This window comes from Neodiprion pinetum, chromosome 4 (assembly GCF_021155775.2).
Source record: "Neodiprion pinetum isolate iyNeoPine1 chromosome 4, iyNeoPine1.2, whole genome shotgun sequence".
NCBI lineage: Eukaryota > Metazoa > Arthropoda > Insecta > Hymenoptera > Diprionidae > Neodiprion > Neodiprion pinetum.
The window spans coordinates 32,616,516-32,642,933 of NC_060235.2; the positions used below are offsets into that span (position 1 = coordinate 32,616,516).

General features: G+C 38.2%; 5 protein-coding genes across 7 annotated transcripts; 2 read left to right on the plus strand and 3 right to left on the minus strand.

Moving 5' to 3' along the window:
• Positions 1 to 11,571: 11,571 nt before the first annotated feature.
• Positions 11,572 to 15,831, minus strand: Srp54k (signal recognition particle 54k). Its single transcript, XM_046623427.2, has 9 exons — positions 15,633 to 15,831; positions 14,902 to 15,078; positions 14,605 to 14,834; positions 13,955 to 14,105; positions 13,561 to 13,709; positions 13,204 to 13,465; positions 12,947 to 13,055; positions 12,566 to 12,832; positions 11,572 to 12,444 (listed from the first exon to the last, which is right to left on the minus strand). The coding sequence occupies exons 1-9, from the start codon at positions 15,708 to 15,710 to the stop codon at positions 12,347 to 12,349; spliced, it is 1,521 nt and encodes a 506-aa protein (XP_046479383.1). The 5' UTR covers positions 15,711 to 15,831; the 3' UTR covers positions 11,572 to 12,346.
• A 12-nt stretch (positions 15,832 to 15,843) lies between these two features.
• Positions 15,844 to 17,424, plus strand: mRpS2 (mitochondrial ribosomal protein S2). The gene is made up of 3 exons (XM_046623436.2): positions 15,844 to 15,988; positions 16,059 to 16,157; positions 16,449 to 17,424. The coding sequence occupies exons 1-3, from the start codon at positions 15,949 to 15,951 to the stop codon at positions 17,096 to 17,098; spliced, it is 789 nt and encodes a 262-aa protein (XP_046479392.1). The 5' UTR covers positions 15,844 to 15,948; the 3' UTR covers positions 17,099 to 17,424.
• LOC124217585 (dehydrogenase/reductase SDR family member 7) lies at positions 17,106 to 20,921 on the minus strand. Of its 2 annotated transcripts, none has more exons than XM_046623428.1 (8): positions 20,828 to 20,921; positions 20,228 to 20,320; positions 19,863 to 20,015; positions 19,100 to 19,206; positions 18,169 to 18,408; positions 17,919 to 18,038; positions 17,622 to 17,788; positions 17,106 to 17,524 (listed from the first exon to the last, which is right to left on the minus strand). In XM_046623428.1, the coding sequence occupies exons 1-8, from the start codon at positions 20,904 to 20,906 to the stop codon at positions 17,452 to 17,454; spliced, it is 1,032 nt and encodes a 343-aa protein (XP_046479384.1). In that variant the 5' UTR covers positions 20,907 to 20,921; the 3' UTR covers positions 17,106 to 17,451. The 2 variants fall into 2 exon arrangements, with proteins under 2 accessions (XP_046479384.1, XP_046479386.1); XM_046623430.2 differs by lacking the exon at positions 20,828 to 20,921 and adding an exon at positions 20,702 to 20,789.
• Positions 20,922 to 21,095: 174 nt separating this feature from the next.
• ATPsynO (ATP synthase subunit O, mitochondrial) lies at positions 21,096 to 22,734 on the plus strand. The gene is made up of 4 exons (XM_046623438.1): positions 21,096 to 21,211; positions 21,455 to 21,499; positions 21,964 to 22,074; positions 22,181 to 22,734. Exons 1-4 carry the CDS (start codon positions 21,098 to 21,100, stop codon positions 22,625 to 22,627), a joined length of 717 nt encoding a protein of 238 aa, XP_046479394.1. The 5' UTR covers positions 21,096 to 21,097; the 3' UTR covers positions 22,628 to 22,734.
• On the minus strand, positions 22,733 to 26,324 carry msl-3 (male-specific lethal 3). 2 transcript variants are annotated; one of them, XM_046623424.2, is made up of 10 exons: positions 26,103 to 26,324; positions 25,571 to 25,639; positions 25,269 to 25,378; positions 24,876 to 25,056; positions 24,488 to 24,673; positions 24,069 to 24,373; positions 23,706 to 23,927; positions 23,351 to 23,544; positions 23,107 to 23,191; positions 22,733 to 23,016 (listed from the first exon to the last, which is right to left on the minus strand). In XM_046623424.2, the coding sequence occupies exons 1-10, from the start codon at positions 26,202 to 26,204 to the stop codon at positions 22,929 to 22,931; spliced, it is 1,542 nt and encodes a 513-aa protein (XP_046479380.1). In that variant the 5' UTR covers positions 26,205 to 26,324; the 3' UTR covers positions 22,733 to 22,928. The 2 variants fall into 2 exon arrangements, with proteins under 2 accessions (XP_046479380.1, XP_046479381.1); XM_046623425.2 differs by lacking the exon at positions 26,103 to 26,324 and adding an exon at positions 25,720 to 26,001.
• Positions 26,325 to 26,418: the final 94 nt, after the last annotated feature.

Sequence of the window (26,418 nt, forward strand, 5' to 3'; positions counted from 1 at the left end):
TCCAATTCTACAATAACTGCTCCACAATTTCAGAGCATCCCGTGAATCTACCAACCTCCGTAACACACCCACTGCAACATTACCACGACATTACACTAACAAATGCGTAAATTCGTTCGTATTAAAAAAATATCCAACCGTACAAACGACGTAAATACTATTACTTATATATATATATATATATATACGTTCGCGCACGATATCAAATGCGATAAACCTGCAGTACAGCGTACAATTGCGAATCCTGGGCGTAAAAGCAAAGGGATTCGACCGACGATATACCGAGAGGACGAAGCAGACGACCGCCCTTGAATAATGCAGCTGTTTCGGCCACCCCCTCCATGCACTTTCATGCAATCTATCGATTCACTTGCAGAGCTCCGAAGCTATACGCATACGCATGTCGTGTACGTCTAACGAATGAGTCATCTGCCTGCGGGAGGCGGGTGTCAGACGGCCCTTGCAATTAGGCGTATAAGCGGCTATACTTTGAGGGATTGAAGGGTCGGCCGCTTTTCAAAACGCGAGGGCGTCGAAAGGAGCTTCGGAGCGTTAGTGACTAACGTCTGGATATCACAGGTAGGGGTAAAAAATCTGGAATTGTCGATTGATAGGAGGACCAGAATATCGAATTTTCATAGACGCGAAAATCTTATTCGTAATATTTGAAAATGTGGAAGGTCCAAGTATAGAAAGTCGAAATACGAAACGACAAAATATAGAAAGAAAGGTCAAAACATAAAACGGCAAAATCGAGTGTCTGTATACAATTCTATATTATCGGGAGGAATTCCGACGATTCGACAATTCGGCGTTCTATGTTCTGACTTTTCTATTCTTTTACGTCTCCGCACTTCTACTTTCAACATTTTCAAATCCTATAAATTAAGTTTTCGCTTCTTTAAAAAATTCGACATTCTGACCCTTCAATTGTTTGATCTGTCTATATTTTTACCCGTACCCAATTTCACCATCGTACACATTGATTGGGTTATTAGAAAGCAGCAGCATCTAATCTAAGCGTCAATGAATCGCTTCTTCCATTCAAAAAAAGTGCACAGGGGTCACATGGGCGCGTTCAGTGTAATACGTTTTTATACTGGAAAGCTTGAGACTTTGCCACGGAGTTTAAGCGATATATTGTAAGAGATATCGTCGTCTATATTCATCGGCCGCACGTGACTGCTCATTCATGATGATATTATCGTAGAGACAGAATCCCCATGAGTCTATAACATAAATGCTCCGGAACAATAGAGAAGAGATTTAGAGAGGGATAACATTGCGCACGAAAGTATCATAAGTCGCAGGCTATAGTGTAACAGCTTTGGATAAATACATTATTATACTCCGCAATTAACGCTTTCATACGACCCATAACCGTTACCTGCAAAAAATATCAACCTCTTCATTAATTTCATTCACCATCAGCCTAGAAAGCGACCACAGGTTTTTCACGTAAACACGCTAAAGATCTGACGAGAACGTTTCTCACGCGGAAATGAAGCTCTTCGATTTTTATACTCCTGTATACACTTGAACGATCTCGACGCCTCGTTAGAAGCTAATTACTCGTCGTCTGAATTGTATCGTTAATTTGCTGTTAAAATGATCCAAGACACACTCCGTCGTATGGACACGTAAACAAAAAACACAGTACAGAGTTCAAACAATTCTTTTTTTTTTTTCTTAATTCAAGTGCAACGGATTCATTTAATTCTTGATGTATCAATTATTACAGAATCAATGAAGAATTGATAACGGGATGTTCAGTTATATAGATATATATCGTAAATCACACTTTCATCGCAGGTACAGCACAAGACGTAACTATAATTAATTATTAAATCGGCTGGCTAGTTTATTGAATCATCCATCAGTCAGTCAAATCGCTCATTCATTATTCAATTCGATAACAAGACAAACTACGTACAGTAAACTGATGAATGCATACGTATCGAGGCAACGATCAGATTATATTCAACGTCCGATGACCGTTACTTGCAATCGTATAAATTCGTACCATTTTTGTAACATCATATACCTGTAGCGGAATCAATTTATTAGTAATTACTAATCGATTGTACAGCTAAGCTGAACTTTATTGCCTATGGTACTAGGTATAAATGCATACAACATATATATACATATATAGAAACGTGTAGGTACATCACCATTTTGTAATAAAGTGTATAATTACGGATTGTACACACGTTTATTACCCTTCGAATGTCTAGTAAATTTGATTCTTCCTGTAAGTACATATACGAATAAAAATATTGTGACTCGTATGAAGACAAGGCGAGCTGGCGCGGCTCTCTTTCATGAAAATTAGCATCGAGGAAATGCACGAGAGCACGTGATGCCAAAAGTACGAGCGGCGGAACTGCCGGTGTTACAAGTCCAACCTAGACCTTGACCATAACTAATCTAATCAGTAATCATATGGTCTAGACTCTAGAGTCTACTGCAGTCGCGTGTCAGGAACGAAACGCGTGCAACTCGCAAGCAACCCTTCGAGATAGAATAGCTGACCACAACAGCTGCGGCAGGGGCAAGGCTACCAGCTACCAGCTACCAGCTGGTGTGCGAAGCCATTTTGCGCGCAAACGTGTACGGAAGAGTTGGAGAGTTCGTTAAAGTTTTCATTTTCTTTCGACTTGTACTTTTGCATAATTCTCTCACAATCAGGCTTGTTCGACTCCGATGACGACAATGATGCCTCGTAATCCTTGTACGCGGAACTTTGTGAGTCTTCTGATTCTGGTACTTGGCATGAATCGTGTGCAAAAATAATCGTGACGTGCCTACCAGATGTGGGTATTATATTTTGTCAGTGCGACGTGAAAGAAAAAAAAACATTGGAATGAAAAAAGAAACTGGTTTCTTACATGGTCAGATTAGATCACGTTCGATAAGAGGCGCGGCTCGGACTTTCAAATATGTACATGTATATATATCAGAAGCATCGCACGCTGTAATCGTAAGCTTTGACAAAATTGTTTGCACGTACAGGTCACGTGACGTTATCATATCTCAATCTTCGCAAAATGAGATTCGGAACGACAAAGTTTTCACCGTTCCACCTATGTACAGGTGTTCCATATTTACGTACACCTGCACAAACCAAAGAAATCACCACACAGGTTACAACCTAATAAGCTGAGAAAGCATAATTCGTGCAAAGTGCATGATATAAATTGTGTATAGGTATGGTTGAAGATATTTCATATGTAATTTCCTCAATAATATGTATAAAAATAACAGCCATTATTCGTAATTGCGTTAAACTAGATACGTGACTGTTTCGAAACAGATGTTCGATGAATTTCGCCAGTAATTCACTCCGCAGCCAACAAGAATTATCCATCATTTGCAGACAGGACTGAAGCCATCCCAAAACGATGGCGAGCAAAGGGGAACCTGCAATCGATCGGTTAACGGGGCGCACGCCATATATCGCTTCACGTCGCGGGTTAATCTCGTCGTTATCCTGGAAGTAGAAATTGGAAATCGGTTCGGGAAATGATCAGGTGGTCAAGAGAGAGAGAGAGAGAGAGAGAGAGATGGAGAGGAAGAAATGGAATGAGATCAGAGAAGGCACCGTTGATGACTGGTGATTGATATGGGCGCAGGCATGGCTTCTCACCGGGGCGCCGGAGCGAAATCGAAGAACCGACGAGCACGTTTTTCGATCAGATTTATCAGAGCAACATTCTGAACTGACAATTAGATCGGCTGGATCATAGGTCAAGGGTCTACACCGACCTGCAGGGGGTGAAAGTGATACTGATAGTAAAAGGATCTACTTAACGTGGACGTGCAAGAAAAAAAAAAAGGTATCGAGAAAAACGTGCGAGGGAGAATTCTTTTTTTTTTTTATTGGATTTCAAAACTCGTCGTAATAATTATAATTGCGTAGACAGTTATATTATGTACATAACCACAGGTGGGTTGTAAGCTTGTTAAATTTTACGAGTCGTCCGTAAGACCTGCTGTCTGCCTCTGAGTAACCGAGGAGTATCAGCTAAAGAGCTCAAAAGTCGTTCTGGAGAAAGTTCGACGGTTACCACCTGGCCATCTAGCAATTAGGCACACCTTGCGCTTTGTATCCTTGACGCCGAGGTAAAGAGGGTGGATATTTTATTATGTACAGGTTGACTGACCATTCAACGGTGGACTTAACTACTATAGATCCGTTCATTTCGTTCAAATACCCATTACGAGGGTGCTTTACCACTTATAATGCACGATATTGAAACCCGTTAAAATGTTACAAACGACGATAAGTCAGGTCAGCACCATATTTTCACTCAATTACGTACTACAGCTGCGATTAGCTGCTGGAAAATTTCGATATGCAAAATTTCGCGTAAAATTGGAAATTTAGGTCAGTGAAAAGGCTAGACTTTGGTTAAATGCTTTGCCACCGAAGGATATAACACTGGTATAACACTGGTGTAACACCGGGTAACATTGCGTAGAAACGGAGATATCGATTCCAATAACTTGGAAAAATTCTGGAACACTCTTCAACTATGATATTTCAGCGCAATTTACTTATTTTTGGCAAAATTAAATTTTGAATATGAAACAAAAATTCGTGAAACAAGAATACCGAAAAATGGATTATTCTACTCAAAAAATCATAACTCGTTGAATTTTCAATTCTTTTAGCTGAAAATTGACCGAGTAACTCTCAAACCACAGATATTTGAGGAAAAAAATATTGAGATACCGCCCTATGAAAAAAAAAGGTATTTATTTTAATGTCTGAGGTTGAATTTTTGGAAAAAGAATAAATCAACGCTTTTTACGATATTTCATTATTTATCTTGGATCAAATCAAAATGTTTTCAATGTTTTTCATGTGAAATTTACGACGTAGATGCCGTGAAAGCCATACGTGACATATTACAAAGTTCAGATGGAAGATGACTGCAGATACCAGGTCGCTGAAGAATGCCGAAAATATCTTCACTTAAAGCCAGTAAAAAATAGATTTACATCGATCTCATTGCAGTTCGAGAAAAATATTCTCTGACGTTTTTTTTTTCTGAGACCGCATTGCCGTCGAATAAAGTAGAATAGTAATACAAATATTTATTCCACTCGGAATTGTACGTGCGTAAGTACTTTTTAAAGATATGTGAAAAAAGGAGGAGTATCATTGTTTGGTTAACAAGAGCGCGGGGAAAGGGATAAAACTATACGACAGAACGGTAAGTCGGCTTCTATATTGAAACCGTGAAAAACTTGGCTGCACAGGGCCAACTGGCCTAGTATCTACGTCCACCGGCTAGAAAATACGCCCGAGTTTCAAGGATGATCACCGACGACGGGAGTGGACATTGACATTAGAGTTCGAAGCCGTCGAGGCTGAAAAAAGAAGTGGGAAAAAATTGAAACCCACGGAGCTCGGGCCTAATTATAGGGCTCTACCTATCCCAACATCGTTGACTTTTGTCCGTGAAGTGAGAAGACGAAGACGAACAAGAAGATGAAGAAATGGAACAAATGGAACAAGCGGCGGCACAAACGCTGCCTGCTCTATGGACCACTGCAGAGTCGTTAGTGCAGGGCGGTCGAAACCTAAATAACTCTGGGGCAAAAAGAATTATGCTTCTCAAAGACTAAGACGAGCACTGATGCCGCTCCCCAATCCGCACGGATGCTGCAGATGGGGTGGGAAACTCAAACTATACCTAAAGTCATTACAACCCGTAAAAAAAAAACCAATCGCCTGCAGAGGATGTCAAGCTGGTCGCACTTTTGCGACAGATTATTGGTCCTAGGCTGGCGAATTTAATAAAAGATTGATTCTTGATAAAGAAATAGTTAGCACCCAAAGAGCACTAAATTCGTGTCATCATTGATTTCGAAGAAAAAGTCGTTGTTTAGGTGATTAGATTTGTCGGTGTGCTTCTCTTCTACCCCGACATCGCGTTAGCAAAGCATTATAAAAACACATATTTTTCTGAAGAAAGAAATCAAATGCCTAAATTCTCACTAGGGCACGTTATTAGTAACACGAAAAGCATCCAATCGTAGTATAATAACTCGTATGATCGGATTTATTGAAGTAGCTTCTGCCAATATTATCAAAGCGAATAAAGAATTCCGAATTGACGAGAGTCTTGCCCGCAGCACCTGCTTACGCGCCACACTTACTATCAGATACACCGATATACACTCTATATACCAACCAATAAAACAGAATGAGCTTCAGTCGACCGCGATGAGTCTAGTGATCGCTGGAGAACAATTACTGTGAAGCAAAGACTCAAGACCCGGAAAGAAGAAAATCGTTACAGAAGACGCAAAGTTGAAATGGAAAGTTGTTTGGACCGATCCAGACGTTCGTGGTAGTCGTGCAACCACGCCGAGGCTGATCCGAGGCTGATCCAGCAGGTTGGCATTATTCATTGGCTGTTCCACCCGATCCAGAGGCCTACCGGTGATAAGATCTAACATGATAAAATCCTTGGCGCGCTGCATGTTGAACGCTTGTTGAGGTTGTTCAATTCAAAAGCATCGTCGGTGTAACGGCGATAGGATTCAAGCACTTACGTCTATGATGCGTTTGGCCAGCTTATATAGATCATGCCGCACGAAAGCGTCGGTATCTCCTCCTCCATTACGAAAACTGCATACATCTTCGAGAAATCATGCACCGCCTTCGGCCAAGCGAGGTTCTCTACTTCCCGCGCTAATTACAAGATCAATAGTCCCTGTGAAACCGCCTTTAGCAGCTGTACTAGCGTCTTATTATCGCCCTCGTTTCACGCTACACGGTTGTTGGGAATCGAGGGGTTAACGTACACGTGTAACGCCAGCTACGACAATAATACAATTATAAGCTATTCGATTCAAGTTCGCAAATTAAATGCACATTTCCTTCGATTGCTTTCGTATCCCAAGCCAAGAATTCCGCAAGTCCTGGGAATCAAGCCCACGAGGAATGCCACGTTTTACCGGAATATTGCATACGTGTACCGATGTGCTACTTATACGAGCGTTGAGGTTAAATTGAATCCGCAGGAGCGAATGCATCGACAAATTATCTTCTCATTGTATTGCAAACGAAATGTACCCATATAAATTTGTAGAAAAAAATGTCTCTGGTTTGTTAGCGATCTAACGACTTTGAAGTAGATCATTCGCCGATACGTTGGCGCGCTAAATAAAGGTCAAAGGAATTTCTATGAATGAAGGTTGTAGTCGGTGATTACGAAAATCGGATACCTAACGGAACTCTGCGACTCTTACCAAAATTGTGCAAAGGAAGCGATACCCATTATACGTGAATACCTCAGAGTAAAGGAAGTTGTTTAATACTTATCCCAGAAACTGAATCTTGGGTTTAGTTTTTTTACCACCGCGGAATCGCGGCCATATCTGAGTCATTACGACTCCGTCAACATTTATCATTGGAAGTATATTACAATCCTGATTTGCCAAGATAGCGCCGACAATTATTCAGCCAGGCGTCTGTTGGCGGCTGAACAATATACGCGAGTTTACTCCTGTTTCCGGTTCTTCAAATATCGCTAAACACTGCAATTCCGGTTCGTTCAAGGCCGCCTCACTTCACTGCCGCTGCTCGCAGCAATTTATACACCCAAATTTAACTCCAATAATGTAATATAGTAATTAATAATTTTATAGAGCCGATGATTTATATACCAATACATTGAAACGTTATTCGGCGATAAGCTTTATACGAAATGATCACTTTCATCGGAAAGCAAATTACAGGGAATAAGTCCAGTTAATTTGTTGCTCTTCGGAACTATAATTTTCACACAGTGCTGATGGAAAAGTCTATACTACCGGTTATAGAAAATAATGTACATGCGTCGTAGTACGAATATACGATGTATTATAAGGTATTTTTGTACATAAAGAAGTGCCGTCCGACCACTTGACTCGTCTCATTCATGCCACACGTTGGAAAGTAAACACAGCCACGTCCACACAGCAGCCTCAACCACCCACGCACAACGAAGGTCCATGCCCCCGCGTAATGTTCGCTCTCAGTCATATGCGGTGAGAAACCCCAGAGTCCCTGGTCAAATCTTATAATTTTCGAAGGTTCCAGACTCCTAATCAAATCGCCTTCCATGTACTTCAAGATCCGATAGATAAGTAAACGTAAAAGTAATCTCTGATGAATTTATAACAGGACAATAGATTATCTACTCCACCATGGTGTTCCAACTGTATCTCATTGCACGTTTTTTCATTATGTTGAAAAGGACCGAGAGTAAATAATACGAAAATTGATCCAGATCTTGCAGTTTACAGTTTCAAAGTACACATTGCGTATGCACCATTCTACACTGAATTAAAATTCAAGAAACTCGCTAGAGCACCGCGTATGATTATTAAAACTTTGCGGAGTATATAAATTGAAGTGTTACCGAGATATAGAGCTGCAGGTTACACGACTACGTTGTAAAGACGAAAGAATCAGAGCTTGACGACACATCGACGGCCATGCGTGCATGTCGGAAGAAATAACCGGAGATTGTATTATTGTAAAGTAGAATTGCCGCGATGATTCTACTCGTGCTCATAGGATTCTCTCGGAGACAGAGTTAAAATTCATCGTCGTCCAATATCAAGTTGGTGCTAGTAACCATAAAACCATATGACGCTTTATCATCTGAACTGCGCACACCTAGGCGAAATCTGTCAGTGAATAAAAAAATTCTCTTAATTTATAACGCATGAGACGCCTTCGCGTTTAATTTACGGTCAGCGATGACCGACGGAGAAAGGCTGCAAGAGCGAGAACGAGGTGTAGGAGAATTGCGGGGGCCCGATATTAGAAACCGGAGAAGAAAATCCCCCGGGAAGAGGGAGGCGCCGCGTCTGGAGACACAGTTTAATAATGCCAATATGCGTAGACCTGTATTCCGAATAAATAAACTCCGCGATTTTGATACACGTATAATAAAAAGCCAGAAGTAAACCGAAGCGGCAACTCCAATCAGAATCTGTCAAAAATGGATTCCAAAGATCTGGATAAAGGATCTCGTTGCTTCTGTCCAAAAACCCACGGACAATTTTCATTGAAATAACCGGTACCTGCCTGCTGCGGTCCTCTTGAAGACTCAAGGGCTCCGTTTTAACGTCGCGAATATCCAGCCGGACGTCTCAAGTAACAGATGCGACGACAACTTACTACGGTCTTAGGGTCTGAGGATTCCCACGGCGGGACGAAAAAAGATGGACGCGACTTTCCTCGGAAAGAGCCGGTTTTTCTTTTTGCCCTGTTATTGGAGCTTCCCCCGGCTTATTTTCACAATACCGATGTACCGTGTCGCTGTTATTGTTTTTGTTTCTCTGACTTGGCGTATCAATGAGAACCATGCGCTGCTATTCATGAGACGTGGGCGAGTGGGCGGCTGTCAAGGCTCGCCTTGAAGTACGTATTTGCAATTCTATTACCGCAGGAATGAAGTCTCTTAAGTCATCATCCCTACATAACTGCATAAATATTTCTACCAATTTGTTTATAATGCATAAACCAGGTGTACATAATTCTTACACCAGTCCTGCAAGTCGCTGAATTTACGACCGGTGACCGTTCGCTACTTAGCTCAGCTAAGTCTCATCAATTTAACAACGCAAAACAAGTTCCGTCAAACGGTACTTTATATACATTTATATTGAAGCATGCACTTCCGAAAACACAACAGTGTTCAATTAGGCAAAATTGTCCTGAGGCAACAGTGGCAGCATTAAAATGTTGAGAAACTTGTAATAAGTCAGGATTTACGGATTAAGGAGTAGTTTCTTCTATTACATAATTCGACAAGCCTCTGCTAGAAACTACGAGTGGACATATGAGAGTTTGATAATAAGCAGCAAAAATTGACGAGATCGAGGACATTATACGCACACAGGATCTTCATGGTTTTAGCGTAAATAAATATTGTTCAACCGCATCAGGTTCACAACAATTATAAATTTAAAGATATTCACTTGGAGTAATTTACTCAGCTATACACGCAGCACGGCCACGGCTCGTAGCTTGTAAGTAAATTTTTTCCTTTCCTTCTTCTTCTCTTCAATAAAAGTTGAAAGCCTCGTAAACAGAGCTGGAAGTAATTGAAAACAATTTCCATGGGAGTTGGGCATAAAACTTCAAGCGGGTATTACACAATTCCAAATGTACTTTACAAAACGGTCGGTTAAATCTCCCTACGTAGAAAAATAAAAACACCAATTCGCTTAAACTTAGCGAACAAAGATGATATTTGAAGAATGGGAGAAAAAACGGAGGCCCATGTTCTGCAACGTTCCAAAGATTGATCTAAGCTCGAGGACGCCTTTACCTGGCAGGTGAGGCCGCACCGATCAAAAAGAGTAGATACATACATAGAAACAGTATTTAATACGACAGCTGCAGAGCGAGGAATGAAACAAGCAGAGCAAAATTCATTGCCGGTCCCAAGGATTGAGGAATGTAATTGCAAATCGACGACATCGCCACCTGTCGCCTCCTCGTTACCGCCTCTGCGAAACGTGGGTGATGATAAAAAAAATAGCAAGCCCGCCACGACGCGTCGTGGAAGCTGGATTATTCGGTAGATAATAACGACGGCGCGACGCCGTCGAAGAAGGCGGCCTTTGTTGAAGGCAAGCCAGCGTACTCGGCGTGATGAAAAAGGGAAAAAATGCTCTGGTGAGCACCGATCGGCTCGAGAGTCTCGAGGTGTAGTCGCATAGACGACACCGCGACCTGGGACACACCTGTCCCGATCGCTTTTCGTTCGATTGATGAAAAAGTTGATAGTTTTATTATGGAATTTTGTTACTCACGGCTTTTAGCGCTCCTTTATATCCAATAACGACGCGCAATGCGGTATTTTAAACCACCACAATTCACCGTGCACCAACACTAAACAACATAACCTACACGCAACCTTCGTTCTCTCTGTAGTACCGTGAAGTACTGCCAGGTAGCACGAGTTTCCGACCGACCTTGCCCAGGTGTGCCACCATTCGAAACTGAATAAAACCAGTTTCTTTCTCACCATTCCTGTTCTGATTATCGTTACTTTTTACTTTTCTTTTTTCTTACCGCAAGCTCGATACTTGCCGGTGGCGATCATTCTCACATCACGTGTATATCGACAATCGATTCTACCGTTTGAAAACCTTTTTTTCAAACAGTAATCATTGCGGCGGATGTGATGAGGTTTTATGCAATTGATAATTAATGATAATCTCAGTAAGAAGCAGGCAATGTTGTAGAAAATATTAAGTCATAATCGATAATAAAAGAAATATCTCGTCCTACAAATTTATTATATAGTCATGTCTCTGTATGTACAATTCACTATTGGCATAAAAATTTATTTCTCGTGATCAAATTCCGTGCCACGAAAAAGAACTTCTTATTTTATATATTTATTGGTACAGAACGTAATTTATCATGCATTGTGGGGGGTTAGTCAGATCTAAAATTAGAAAGTTTTGGGCTTGTGCTGCGATGAAAATTTATGAAACTGAGTGTGAAGGACAGGATTCATTGTTCAATGAGGAATGCAAGTCGGAAAAATGTTATACAATAATTTATTTACAAAAACATCGTATTTTCATAGTACGAGGTCAAATGCATACCGTATCTACCATGTTAATAAATCTCGTAATCGTTATTGTAATCTTCTCTACTCTCACCTACCTTATTTTCACATACAAATCTCAAATATTGTATGCCGTAGTTACGGTAAAAAATTAATCTTTCGTTACAGAATCAGTCCTAGTTCTGAATGTACGGCAGTCGTAGCACATGAAACTTAATTATTTTCGTATTAAAACTTGAAAGCTTTGAATAGGAAATTTCACTTGGTATTTCGAGTTCATACATATTTGTTACAAATCTGCTTTTTAGCATGAACGTGAAGCATGGAGAAAGAACTAGTGCACCTGTCAAATACGGAGTTCATCAAGAAAGCAGTAAATATGCTGGAATATGCATGAAATAAATAGCTAATTTCTCCAAAAGATAAAAAAATGTACAGCACGCCTGCCTTTCTGATTCCTCGGTGCTTACACCGTGAAAACTGAATTAAATGTTCAACTTTTGGACAGAAGCCCAGTATTATAAATACAGTAAAAAAATAAAGATTCTCTGAACAACTTAAGAGAAAATAAAACTGTAAATATATTTTTAGAAATTCCAAAATCTGACAAATAAGGTGAGGGAGGGAACAGAGACAGAATTCTCCGCAATAATAAAAAGTGATACTTAATTTCGTTGATGTCTCCTAGTGTGCTGTGGGTGGGAGCGATAATCGCGCGACTCATTAGTGTCGCCCGATTCTTCGTCTCAGGATTTACCTCCAAAACCACCCATCAAGTTGCCTAGTCCGCCAGCAGCACCTTGCTGAAGTTGTCTCATCATGTTTTGCAGCCCTGACATTCCACCTACACAACAGATTTAATATATTTGTGATGATAAATTACAGTTGAAAGCTGTGGTAAGAGGTCGAGGCTACCTTAAAGATACACAAATCATAATTCGTTACACCGGTAAATTTCTACCCACCCATTTGTTGTAAGACTCGTGGATCCATCATTTTTGCCATTTGCTGATTGAGCTTTGCCATTTGAGTAGGATTCACATTCTTAGTCATGTCACCGCCCTTGAACAGACCTTTTATACCACCCATTTTCTTCACCACTGCGGCAAACTTCGTGTACTGTCCTATTAAATCTTTTACTTCCTTTTCAGTTACACCTGATCCTTGGGCTACCCTCACAACTCTTCCTGGTTGTTTGCTAAATAACTTGGCCCCGTCTCTGTTGTCTAGCTCTACAAAAGTCGATTGAATTCTACATATTCATATGATTTCAAGTGGCGAATAGAACATCAATCTAAAGAAGCAGGATTTAGTTATGAATAATATCTGTAATGTTTTACACGTACCACCGTCATTCATACTATCCATGATTGTCATAAGGCGCTTCAATCTAGCCATGGATTCTTGTTCTGTACCTTTCGACATGAAGTCTTGGCTGAAGCCAGGAATCATTCCCTGTTAGCCAATGGCACAAAATATGAATATCGTTCAAAATATATATGCTTAATAATCTGTCCAAACTAATTACATCCTGAAACTTATTTGGTAACAACTGATACCAAATAGTTTTTTGCTATCGATACCAGGAGTCACATATAATTACCATGATTTGAGAGAAGGGCCCCATTTTCATGATGTTTTGGAACTGTTCGTACATATCCCTCATAGTGAATTGGCCGTGTTTTATTTTTTCAAGTAGTTCTTCGTTATCATCCAAATTGAGCTCGTTAACTTTATCAATCAACCCTTCAATATCTCCCATTCCCAAAAGCTTGCTAATGAAGGGTTTTGTTTTGAAAGGCTCAAGATCATCTATGTGCTCACCGGTACCCACAAATATGACGGGACTTTGAGTAGCAGCAACACTAATAAAGAATATAAATATAAGCAAGTGAATCGTATAATATCAAATCGTTTACTGAAGTATATCAGCTCAAAATTGGCTCCAATGAATACTTACGCTGAAAGTGCACCACCACCTTTGGCATGGCCATCCAATTTAGTAATGATAACAGAACCAACGTTCACACGGTCCTTGAAAGCCTTTGCTTGACTCTCACAAGCCTGACCTATTGTTGCATCCATCACGAATATTATATTGTCTGGTTTCTGAAATAAATTGATGTTGAATCGAAATGGATCATGTGATCAATCTGTTCACGAAATCGGTAATGCAAAGTTATTTGCAATTTTAGTGCAACAAAATGAACTTCTTCTATAGTTTTGGGTTGAAATTGAGTGAACGTCAAATTATTGCGAAGGTTTCTAATCGACTATGATAAAATAGCATAAAGCAATCACAATCTGAATAATTCTGAAGAATTGAGTTCCGCTGACAACTCATTCAAACCTACCACTGCATTTGACACTTGCAACATCTCTTCAAATAGCGATTCCTCTTGCTTGTGTCTACCGCTTGTATCCACTATAATTATTTCGTATCCCTCCTTTTTAAACATCTCCACACCATCTGCTGCTATGACTGCAGGATCTATCTCTGTATAACTGTGATGACAGCAATGTAAATACATACCCGAACCAATAATGCGAGCGCAATGAAGCTTAACATCACAGACGTTCATATTTCGTAATGTGTTTTTAAAAGCTACGCTTGCTTAATACTTTGATAAATTTTGCAAATTGTTTAAGCAAATATTTTATGCAAAGGTGAAGTGATAGATGAAAAATCTTGCAAACACTGAGCTGAATCTATTACTATAAAGATTAATTCAAAACTGCACTCAAAAATTTAGATGGAATTTTTCAAAACTAATTTTCTACTCTGAAAGTAGTGCAATATTTTCAATGAAAATTATTAATTGAAAACCAGTCAGAAAAAAACATTTTCCATTACAGTCGAGTAACTATTCTATGAGTAACTAAATTTCAAGTTTGCACATAAATTATGATATACAATTAGATGTTTATATTCATCATCTCAATTACTATAAACAACACAATATTTTAGCTTTAAGATTCCTTAACTTGTTTCAAAATAAGTTACCTTCCATAAAATGGTATCCTAGCTTTTGTTGCGTTCTGTTTGATTTGATCATATGCACCAGCACGGAAAGTGTCAGCACAAACTAAGCAGGATTTCCAATTCTTTTTTAGATAATGGTAGGCAAGTTTTGTACACGTCGTCGTTTTACCCGAACCCTGTAAACCTACGAACATTATCACATTAGGCCGTCCTTTTACAGGCTGATAAGCTTTCACGCCTGGATCCACTAGCTGCAATAATAAAATGACTATCAAAATCACGGCGGTAATAGAATTAATCGTGATAAAAAAAACGTACTTTAACAAGCTCTTTAAAGACAGCGCTTTGGATCATCCTCCGCTTATTGAGACCGCCGGCCATGTCATCAAAGTCAATGACCGCACGAACATTCTCACGCAATTTCTTCACTAATCTAATGTTGACATCAGCTTCAAGTAACGCCGCACATATTTCTTTTAGCATAGAATTCAGCACCTGTAAAAACGGGTTTACACCATTTTTTCCGAAGTTTCTTTGATATGAATATAAAAATAAAAAAATTTCCGAATTTGCTAATAACTGATAGAAAAATTAATATTTATTTCTTCATTAACAATATCAAATTTGAAACAAGGTCAATGTTTCTCAACCACATTCTCGCCATCGAACCAAAAATTGATGTAGAACTGAAATTGACTTAATTTACTGAAATTACAGTGATATCAAAATCGACGACAATCAATAATTTAAATTCTGCAATAGAATACTATTGACATTGAAATTCGATTGTTCGAAGATGAATTTCAACGAAAAAAAAATCACGTAATTGCGTGCAATTGTGTGTTGAAAAGTCAGGTTAGGTTAGGTTGGTTATTGATAGAAAAATGTACGTATTTTAATAAGAACAGGAATTGCGATGTTCTGCAATGATCTTGATACAAATTAATCATAACAATCACACGAGGTGGGAATAGTTATAAACAGTATTTGCTTTTAATATGCGACGGGTTTTTAAATGCCTTTCCATCTGTTTACATCGTTTTCCTCACCTCTTCGTTAATGACGGTGGCATTGCTGAGCGACCGCAGGGCGGACGTTATTTTACGCCCCAAGTCTGCTAACACCATCCTGCCGTCTTAATTCACACAATTAATGCAAAATTCAATTATCTTAATATTTGTATTATTTTGTACAAACACTGATATGCCAAATTCGTCTTGCCAGGCCAACACGGCATGGCGTTATTTCCGGTGTGGTTGTGAGTTTGTTCTTGGCCACCAGGCGGCCGCCTACCAAAAGTATATTTCATACTTTTCATACCGCGATTCTCGAATCTCGATAAAATAAATAGTGTGGTGTAGAAAAATGGCTGCTTCTGTGTTAGGGCAGACGCTTTTTTCGAAAAGTATGTTTTTTAGAAATTGATCAGTTAAATTTTGTTTTAGAGCGTACGTGTCTCACGCTTTTTTTTGCAGTGCTAAATATGGGTTGCCGCTTCCGGACGTCAAGGGTGTTTTCACAGAAATTGAGGAATTTAGTAACTCAATCACAACCTCAAATTGTTTCAAAAGCAGGTGGGGATGTCTTTAAACAAATACTTTGATTATCAATTAAACCTGCCATGTCCAGCGGCTTAGCACTTTTTTGCACCGATTTGCCTGAAACTTTTCAAGTTTAGTTGGCTCGAATTCCTTCCCTCCCGTCGTAAATGGCTATTTCTCAGTCATTGTATAGGTTAAGAAAACAGGTTGGGATTCTGCTTACAGTGAGATTTCCAAGTTTTCTAAACCCGTCAACTCCATGAATAGCCATAACACTTGGCACACAGATCTACGTTCTTCGTTAACGGTCTTTTTTTCTTCTAGGAACTGACGTCCCGTCAATAGATCCACTAAAACATCCAGATTTCTTTGGAGTTCATAAACTTTTTACAGTTCAAGACTTATTCAAAGCAAGAGTGCACTATGGTCATAAACTTGGCTCTTTAGACGATCATATGCGTCCTTACCTGTTCGGATCTCGCTTGGACCATTTGATATTTGATCTCGATATAACAGCTGACCATCTACGACGAGCCCTCAATTTCACTGCCCACATAGCATTTAACGGTGGTATAATTGTTTTTTTTTGTAGAAATACGCAAAACGCACATCTCGTTGATAAAACTGCTAAAGAATGCGGGGAATATTCTCACACAAGATTTTGGAGGGGTGGAATATTTACCAACGCTGATAAACAGTTTGGCGACGCGACACGTCTACCCGATTTATGCATATTCCTAAATACTTTGAATAACGTATTAAATCAACATACCGCTGTTCGAGATGCGGCTAAAATGTGCATCCCTACTGTAGGCATTGTCGATACAAATTGTAATCCAAACCTCATCACTTACCCTGTTCCTGGAAATGATGATACACCTGTGGCGATTGAACTCTATTGTAGACTATTCAAAACTGCGATATTACGTGGTAAAGAAGCAAGAAAAAAAATAAACAATCAACTGAAAAATTGAACGAAGGTTAACTTTACCAAATTATATATTTAAGATTACCACAGTATAATGTACAAAATTTAATAAACATCTCATAGTAACAACAATATTGGATAGATGTGGTAAATAAAATGTCTGTTTAAAAACCATCTTTCTTCTCCCCATTCAATATAATGACTTATAATGACTGCTACCATAAAAGATTTCAGTAGCACTGAATGGGAAAGGGAACTTATCTTCTGGTATAAAAGCAAAGGTGCAAAAATTGGAGATATTCGCAAAAGTCAAAAAGGATCCATAACTGATGGACTCTAATGGTACTTGACTGTATTATGGTAGAATTAAAATTAGTCCTCAAAAAATAGATATTATCTTCACTCTGTTTTTAGTACTTGCTTAGAGTCTCGCATGTCAAGAAACTTCTTCGATGATATAAACTTGGGTAACCTAAATAAAAAAACGAAACAGTAATACTACTGATTACTACACATTACTACAGCAAAATATGGTGTGGCAATTAATCAATAATTTAAAATATACTTACAAGTTCAATATATTGGGATAGTAGGCGCAAATATGTACCAATAACATTACTTTAGGGTAAGCAGCCCAAGCTTCATAAATTTCATTAGCCAATGCCACTGCAAATAAATTGGCACAACGTTCTGAACTCATTTTTGCATCAGATACAGCTGTTTCTTCTCCTAGTTTCTGTAAAATTTAATTTAGATAAACCCGAATTTTCGGTCATTTCCTGTTGTCGATATTACACAATCCTACTAATAGATTTTAAACCATAACAGATGGATTGTAATGACTTTTGGAAACACGTCATCCATACTTCTCCACTTTTTCCAGTAAAAGACTCTGCTAAGAACGGTGTTTGTGTCGGACCAGGACAGAAAATGGTTATTTTGGTATTCTGTCCAAAGGTTTCCAGCCTCAAAGCACCAAAATATCCCTGAAGTTATTATGAGAAATTTAAATAAAATGTGCGGTAAAGTTTGATACAATAATATTATCAACTCTGTTAGGCAATATCTAGTGTACATCAAACTGAAAATTACAGCTTATTATGACAAGTCACTTACATGTAGTGCATGTTTTGTTGCGGTATAGGTAGCAGAAAAAGGTACACTCATAACACCTGCCAAACTTGAAGTCACTGCTATATGACCTTCACCTCTTTTTGAAAAGTATTTCATTGCTATGCGACTCAGGGAAATCGTTCCGAATACATTTAATTCAAACATTTGACGATCCACATCTATTTCTATTTCTGCCCACAAAGCTCTTTGTGTTCTTCCTGCATTATTCACTAGAATATCCAGCTGAACGGAGCAAAAGAAATTGTATAATTAAAGGTCATCAAGGGGGCGTCTAGTCGATTTCGACGTTGTTGTATATATCTCGAATTATCCATTGTAAAACGAAATCGCGATAGTACATTCGTACAAATCATGCCATTTCATTATTTTTACGTTAAATGAAAATGTGTTGGAGTAGTTTTGTTCAGAATTGGATGTATTGTGAGGCTTTTATTCCGTTTTTTACGTTTCAGATATGTGGACTTGAATGATTCGAGTTATATACCATAGCATCGAAATTGACTATAGCCCCCCTTTAAGATTAATGTTACTATTCAATTTATGACTTCATATCACTTCTAAACAGTGAATTGATTCAAATAAAACTACTTTAAAACTATGCTGAATTTATATGATTTCATTTTTTTTAACCAAACACATAAAATTTTTTAAACTTGTATTAATCAACGGAAATGAATCGATACTACTTATGCGATTTACCAAATCAGATTTGATATGAATACGTTTAATATTTATGATTGGTGATCAATTCAAAATAATAGCAGCCTGTCAAATCAGAAATACAAATCAATTATTTAAATATCAAAAATCGATCGCTTAAAACATGCATTTACTCAGATCTTAAATGTGTGATAATTAAGAATAAATGTTTATACTCTATAATATAAGTACATGTAGATTGTTGTTACATTACTTTGCCAAACTTATTAATGACGTGCTTAAATGCCTCTTCGTGTGTTTCAATAGCAACAACGTCCAGTACTAGAACTTCCACATCATCTGCTGTCAATAGCTTATTTCCTGTAAAACATAAAATTGATAGTCTCTCAAACAAGACAATTTCATATTAGGAAATGACATAATAAAAAACAACTCATTTTTGACTGCATTTGCAGTGATGACCTATTTGTTAGAATACTTGTTGAAAAGACAATTAAAAAATCTTTTTATCTGCGCTGTCATCACCTATGTTATAATTTGAGTTCTGACAGTTACCCTCATAATTAAAAATCAGGCTGAAGTTTGTAACGTTATTGTAATGACACATCTTAAGAAAGTGATTATTTTGCAACATCAGGATATCCTGAAAATTATCAAACTGTTGATACAGCATCAACAAATTCAAATTTTTTAAATTCTTCTTCACTTATTCCACAGTTGCGAAGTAGTAATTTTTTGTTTCAACATTTCAATATATTAACGTTACTAACTTGAGCCTTGTAATTAAAAATATGGGTAAGATGAAAGGATACCAATTACAAAAAATAAATTAATCTAAATTGAAATAAATTCGAAAGATCTTATTACAGAAAACAAGACTTATCGTGAACTAGTAAACTATTATTCTCTACACGCTTTGACATTGAAACTATTTGTGTGATCAGAAAGTTGCTAGGAATAGTTCCGTTCAAGTTCTTTGAATCCATACTATAACTGTAATGACAATAATTTCATACCTGCTATACATCTTTCTTTGACTCTTAATAATTCAACTTCTCTACGGGCTGATAATATCAACTTGCAACCAGCACTTGCAAGGACATAGGCTAGATGTTCTCCTATTCCACTGGATGCACCTGTTATCCATACAACTTTGTTTCGTAGCGTATCTAGAGCCAGAGATATATTTCATGATATTTAAATATTGATATTTTTTGGAACAACTACCATTCAGTTACAAAGTAAGGTTAACTGTGAATAACATCTTAGCATTTAGCATTTAGTAATAGTCTGCAACGAATGTTGAATACAATCATTACATTCATGTACAACTAACCACCAATAAGATGTGCCACACTAAATTATTTGATCATTTTCTTACCAATGGGTTTCCCATATTTTTCTTTGTACGCCAAATGTAAATCACAATCCAAAAAAACTTGTGCAATGAAATGAAAGAGATAGTAACTGGAAGCTAACAAACCGACAAGTTCTAAGATCATTTCGATTAACGATCAAGCGCTACTATTTATGACCACAACGTAAATGAGGAGATAATGGTTCAGCCACGTACATTTCAGCCACGACGTGGCTCGCCAATTGTCGAAAATGTGAATTCAGACTATTGTATAATTTGCCGTTAATTATCCGTAAATTAGTCGCGCGACTTATTTTTTTGTCGCACTCAATTTTCAGAAAAAAGCGGATGGCGTGCTAACTTTTCAAAAACTTGGCGCGCCAACTACCAAAATAACGCACAGCGAGCATCGCGCGACTAATTTACGGATAATTAACGGCAAATTATGCAATAGTCTGAATTCACATTTTCGACAATTGGCGAGCCAAGTTCATGTACGTGGTTCAGCCGCTGGGTTTCGAACTGTAGACTTTGAGCCAAAGCACTTCGTCTTCTTAATTTCACATGCTAATGACATTAATGTTGAAGAACGTTGATCGGTCAGGTAATTATAGAGATAATTACATGGAGATTTGCTATGACGAAACGCCTGTGGTTCTACTAAAGGATCTCTAGTTTCAGAATCGATCACAAGAACCTGCATTTTAATATTTAAAAGTCTCATATTCTGTGAACGGCATCAGTTTAAATTGTTTATTCCGCTCATGAAAACTACTAGTCTTCATGATTCCGCTAGGGTGCATGAGCCATGGATCATGCGCATTATTTGTTGGACTTTTCCAACTACACACGTTCTACGCCTCATGAAATTTTGCTTATGGCTTATGGAATTCTATGTGCATTGGCCTTTACGCTGGGCTGTTACGTAAGCCACGCAACTTCACAGTTCACACCGGACTCTGTCTGTCTCAAATCTTCAAAATGGCGGCCAGCAGGATGAACATCATCGTAAGCGCACATTTATTAACCAATGTCGCAAACTGAGAACAATATTATTTGTACTTTTGAGAAAACAAACATTTGTTTCCTTTCGTAACGATTCTACATAGCAATGCAATTTACCCAAAATATATTCACATCGACGTAACTGTCTGCTCATCGCGGGTGCCACATTCAATGTCGTCTGCACCCCTAAAAATATTATCTGTATTATGTTTTTTATTGCAATTGAGTTTTGAATTATAATTCCAGGCGAGGGCATTTTCTTCCACTGCTGTGCAACAGCAGATGGTCAAGGTAAACTATTCTTTCAAAAATTTTTTATCCTTATTATGTAACCCCACTCACTACACAAAATGATTAAAGTACAAACATATAATTTTATTACAAATTATCGCACTAGAACCTGTGTGTAATTTGATAGAATTATAGCAACAATACTGTCATGCGAGGTGTAAAAACGTCAGCTGCTAATTGGGAGAACTAAGTCAGTTGCAGAATTAATAAAATAAAGAATACTTAGATTCATATTAATTTTAACAGCAAAATTGCACAGCGTGCAAGTGTGTATATTCCAAATTTGTTGAAAAATATAGCGACACTGCGTAAGAAAATACACAATTATCAAGTCGACCTTTGCCCATAGTTCTGTCAAAGTTTAAGATTGTGCCCTCTTAGAAAAAGTGTTGCAACCATTGTTATTCTCGTGAAGAAAAAAGCACTCTGAAGCAGCTAAATATATAAAATTTCATTCTTCGCAGCCTCCAGTACAGGTGTTTGGACTGGATGGACGATACGCCACTGCACTCTTCTCTGCCGCCTCAAAGCAGAAGTCTTTGGATGCTGTGGAAAAGGACCTGATCAAATTTCAGGTATGTTTACATATTCTGTTTGATATTCTTTTTCTGTCAGCTACTGTCACTAAAACGCTATTTTCCACAAAATTAGTATTGATCACCAACTTCAAATGATTTACAGGGCTTGTTGAGGACAGATGTAAGACTGGCTGAGTTCGTGAAGGACCCAACTATCAAGCGTAGTATTAAGGTCGATGCTCTGAAGGCTGTTGGTACTAAAGCTAGTCTAAACCAGGCCACCACCAATTTATTATCTTTACTTGCGGAGAATGGGCGCCTGAAGAACATTAATGGGGTTGTCCATGCCTTCAAAGTTATCATGGCAGCAAACCGAGGAGAGGTAGTCTGCGAAGTTACCACTGCGAAGCCATTAGACGCAGAGACCAAGAACAAATTGGAAGCCACTCTTAAAGGATTCCTCAAACAGGGACAGACCATTCTTCTTACAACTAAACTTGATCCAGCCATTATTGGAGGCATGGTTGTTTCTATTGGAGACAAATATGTCGACATGAGTGTTGCCAGCAAAGTTAAAAAATATTCTGACATCATCAGGGCTGCTGTGTAATCATCTCCTGACCCTATTTGGGCCATAAACGTCTTCTCTTCGTGTAGTTGAATACAACTATGTTGTACAATACGGTTAATCGCAATAAATGAAACAAGTTAACGATATGATACCCGGAGTGTTGATAAAATTTATTTTGCATTGGTTGATACGTTAACAATAGTGAATAGTACCTCAAATTTCCTAATTAGAGTCACCATTCAGTTTCGCAGGTATATGTCATACTGGAGGTTAGATTATATTTTTAAAAAAGTTGTAGAAAATTAAAGTAGATTTATATCTTTCAAATTTTCTTGGGCCACTATAAATTCACAGTCTGTTGCAGGGGTACATTCTCTGCTTGTGTGTAAAATTGTTCACCGAACCATTCTCGATGCATTTCCAGGAAACTGCAATTTTCAAAAGGATTCATTGAAGGACCATTACGAACTAAATTTTTGCTACGTATCTACATCTCTATTGCAAATCTATACACTTACCTTAGAAACATATCCAAGTGCTTCAAAAGTGTCTTCAGTTTTTTTTCAGGCATGTCCGCAGCTTGTAATAAGTCAGGCAGTTTCACTGGAATGAAACGAATTACATTTATAAAAAAAAGTATATACCTAATATGTTTAGTATTACCATTTTACACTCCATTCGGTACGAAGCAGTCTTTATGTCAATATGCAGTGAATACGATTTTAGTTCATAGTACAACAGCGGACAGAGATAGATACATACCAAAAAGTCGTGTCAGATGAATCGCACCATAATACATAGATGGAGCCAAAGGACTTTGACGCTTCGCAGATTCAGGTACTAAGCGCCACGCATTTGATTGTTGAAGTAAAGCGCCAATTTGCGCTGACGGAATTATTGGTAGTCTTAAAGGCAAGCCACGAGGACTAGAACATCGTGAGCTTGTACTAGCTATGCTAGGGTGAGAAAAAGAATTTTTTTAATTTTTTGATGAATTCCATTGTCAAAGAGAAATGGGCAATTTCAACAATATGCAGCTTCTTAGGAACTTTACTAATACATTGTATATCATACATTGTTAAATTTGGCAATGGCGAAGGGAAATTAACTACAGCACCTCGACAAATTGCCTGGTTCTTGTTTAACTTCATCATAAGAGCGAAGTTGTCTTCCTTCATCCATAGAGCTCACTCTACAGGATCGCAATCTACGCTTAGACTCGACAGGCGGTTTGGGTGATGAGTTGTCAAGTTCAGATTCATGCTCTCTGAACGGTGGTAAATGAGCAAATTCTGTATCTTCAAGTTCTTCTTTGATTGTGACATTCTGATCTGCATTACTGGAACACAAAGTGAACTACTAGTCAAGTAATAGATATAAATATCTGATGTGGGCAAATCGGCAGTTACTGGAAAACATTGCAATTAATGCGAGTCACCCTATTGAAACGGCACATGTAAATTTAATAACACATACGTACTCAAAGGACTCTTCTTTAAGAGGAGGTGCAAGATCAACGTATTGATAGGATGATCGAAAGCTTTCGTACTGTTCCTTTTCTTCTCTATACAACAGAAGGTCAGCTAATGTAAAGTCAAAGTAAATCCTCAATCCGTCTGCGACTTCTCTAGAGATATTAACATCGCTAACACTTTTTTCAATGGTATGATTTGATTTGTTTCGTTGGGGTTTGTCGGAAATATTTGTTAACTGGGTAGTAGTAAAGTGTTGCACCCATGTTTCCAAAATATTTAATACTGTTGGCTGAGCTGGCAATACAGCAATCTGAAAAATATGTGTAAATTTAATCAAAACAGTGAGGCTAAATAAAATCGTTAAATTACCTATGATCAAGGAAACTTAACGAAATGTCAACAACTAGCTGTATACGAGACATACCTTATTTTTATGAGTTATGAGATCATGATCTTGTTCTAATAAGCGTTTCAAGGTAGCACCAATATCAAGATCTATTCCTGGTCGATGACTTCCACCAGAGTGACTTCCACCTCCACTTTCATCGCCTCCGCTACTGTCATCACCATACTCCGAACTACTTTCTGTATCTTCCTCTGTTGCAGCCTCCTATTGAAAAACAAACAGAGTGATTATAATTGTAAATTGAATAACTCGTAATATAGAGCTCCAAAGTCCAGGCTAACGTAAAGCGAATGAAAAAATATACAGGGATTTAAGTTTTCGACTAATGTCGATAAAAAACAGTTAAAATTTTGTGTGTTGTATGGGCAGAGGGTAAAGGTGGCGAATAGTATAATACACGTCATACTTCGGTATCATAATCATCGTGTTGACCAGAACTGCCATCTTCGGAAGATCCGGTAGTTGCTGATGTCGCACGGCTACCGCCACTCCTGGCCCTGCGCCCAGGCTCCGGTCCCGATCCTACTGAACGTTCCGACAGTTTGTGGCTGCGTTTTTTGCGCTCTCTTCGGTACAGATATGCACCTCTTTGAAACATAAGTTTTTAGTCAAGTAAAAGCCAAATACGTTCAAAATTTGATGTTCCTGTCCAAAAAATAGATTACTTCATTCACATTCAAAGGTACACCAGATCGTTAGATTAGGTCATTTTGATATTGCTTACAGTTAACTCTTACTAAAAAGTGATAAGTTTTTGCTGAACTTTTTTTGGTAACAGACTTATTAACTTTGTTCTCACAGTTGAAGTTGGGCTTTTTGGGCAAGGTCTCTCTGTAGCTGGCGATTTTCTTCCGTATCCTTCAGAACATATTCTTCTGTGACGCATCGATCCCAAGACGAATTCCATCCCTATTTTAAGAATAACTTTTATTCATACAATCAGTATTCAAACTCAGATATATAGGTAATTGATTTTGAAATAAGAATCTTTATTTCACTAAGGAATGTTGAACATCTGGTGTAATTAATCCTTTCAGTTAAGATGAAATTGAATAATAGCCAGTCAGTAATTACATCTATAAAGATGTATTTTTTCATTACCTGAAAATGTACCAGATATTCTACTGCTTTGCGACCTCGTTGATCTTTATTGACGATCACATCTAACACCTGAGACAAAAATGTTCGATTAAAAGTAATTGCTGTTAATCAAGCAGGATTAAATAATCAGTATATCATCTCCAAATTACCAATTTAACAATAGTGTATGTAATGCCACATGTAATTAGATTATCGAATTTCAGAATATTAGAATAGTCAAAACCTGGCAACCCACATATGTTAACAATCATCTGAACTCAAACTAGATTGTCCCATCCAATGAGAGATTATCGTTCTGGCACTGCTATCATAAATAAACAAATACTCGATGTTGGTGTCGCAGTGTCCAATAGTGAAGGAAGTAAGGCCGAGCTTAAATATTTGTCACCTTATTATTCATCCTGCTGATGTTCAATGTCAAATATTGTCACCCTGCTCTAAATAGAGGTTGTACTTAAGCAGAATAACAAAACTTTCGTGCTTTTTTTTCCGTTCAAACTAAGGCATGAATAATAATCTCATCTGTTGATACCTTCGAGTCGTAGAGGACTTTAGCCTTTGTTGGATCTGGTTCATAACACAACACTTTTTCACCGTCAGAAAATTTGAACCTAGGACCTCTTGTTGACACCATCGTCGACTCACAGTGCGACTTGAAGCGTCCGCCGAGGTTCTCAAGTTTCGTTGATGCTGATTGTCAGTGATTCCCATTCTTTCATATATGCCTGCAGAAATTCTTCGCTAGTCATACAGCTTTCGGTTGTAAAGAGGTGATCCGACTCGCGCTGGACGCTGTGATTATTTCACTAAAGTAGTCTGTAGGTGTCGCATGCGCGTAAGAGCCACCA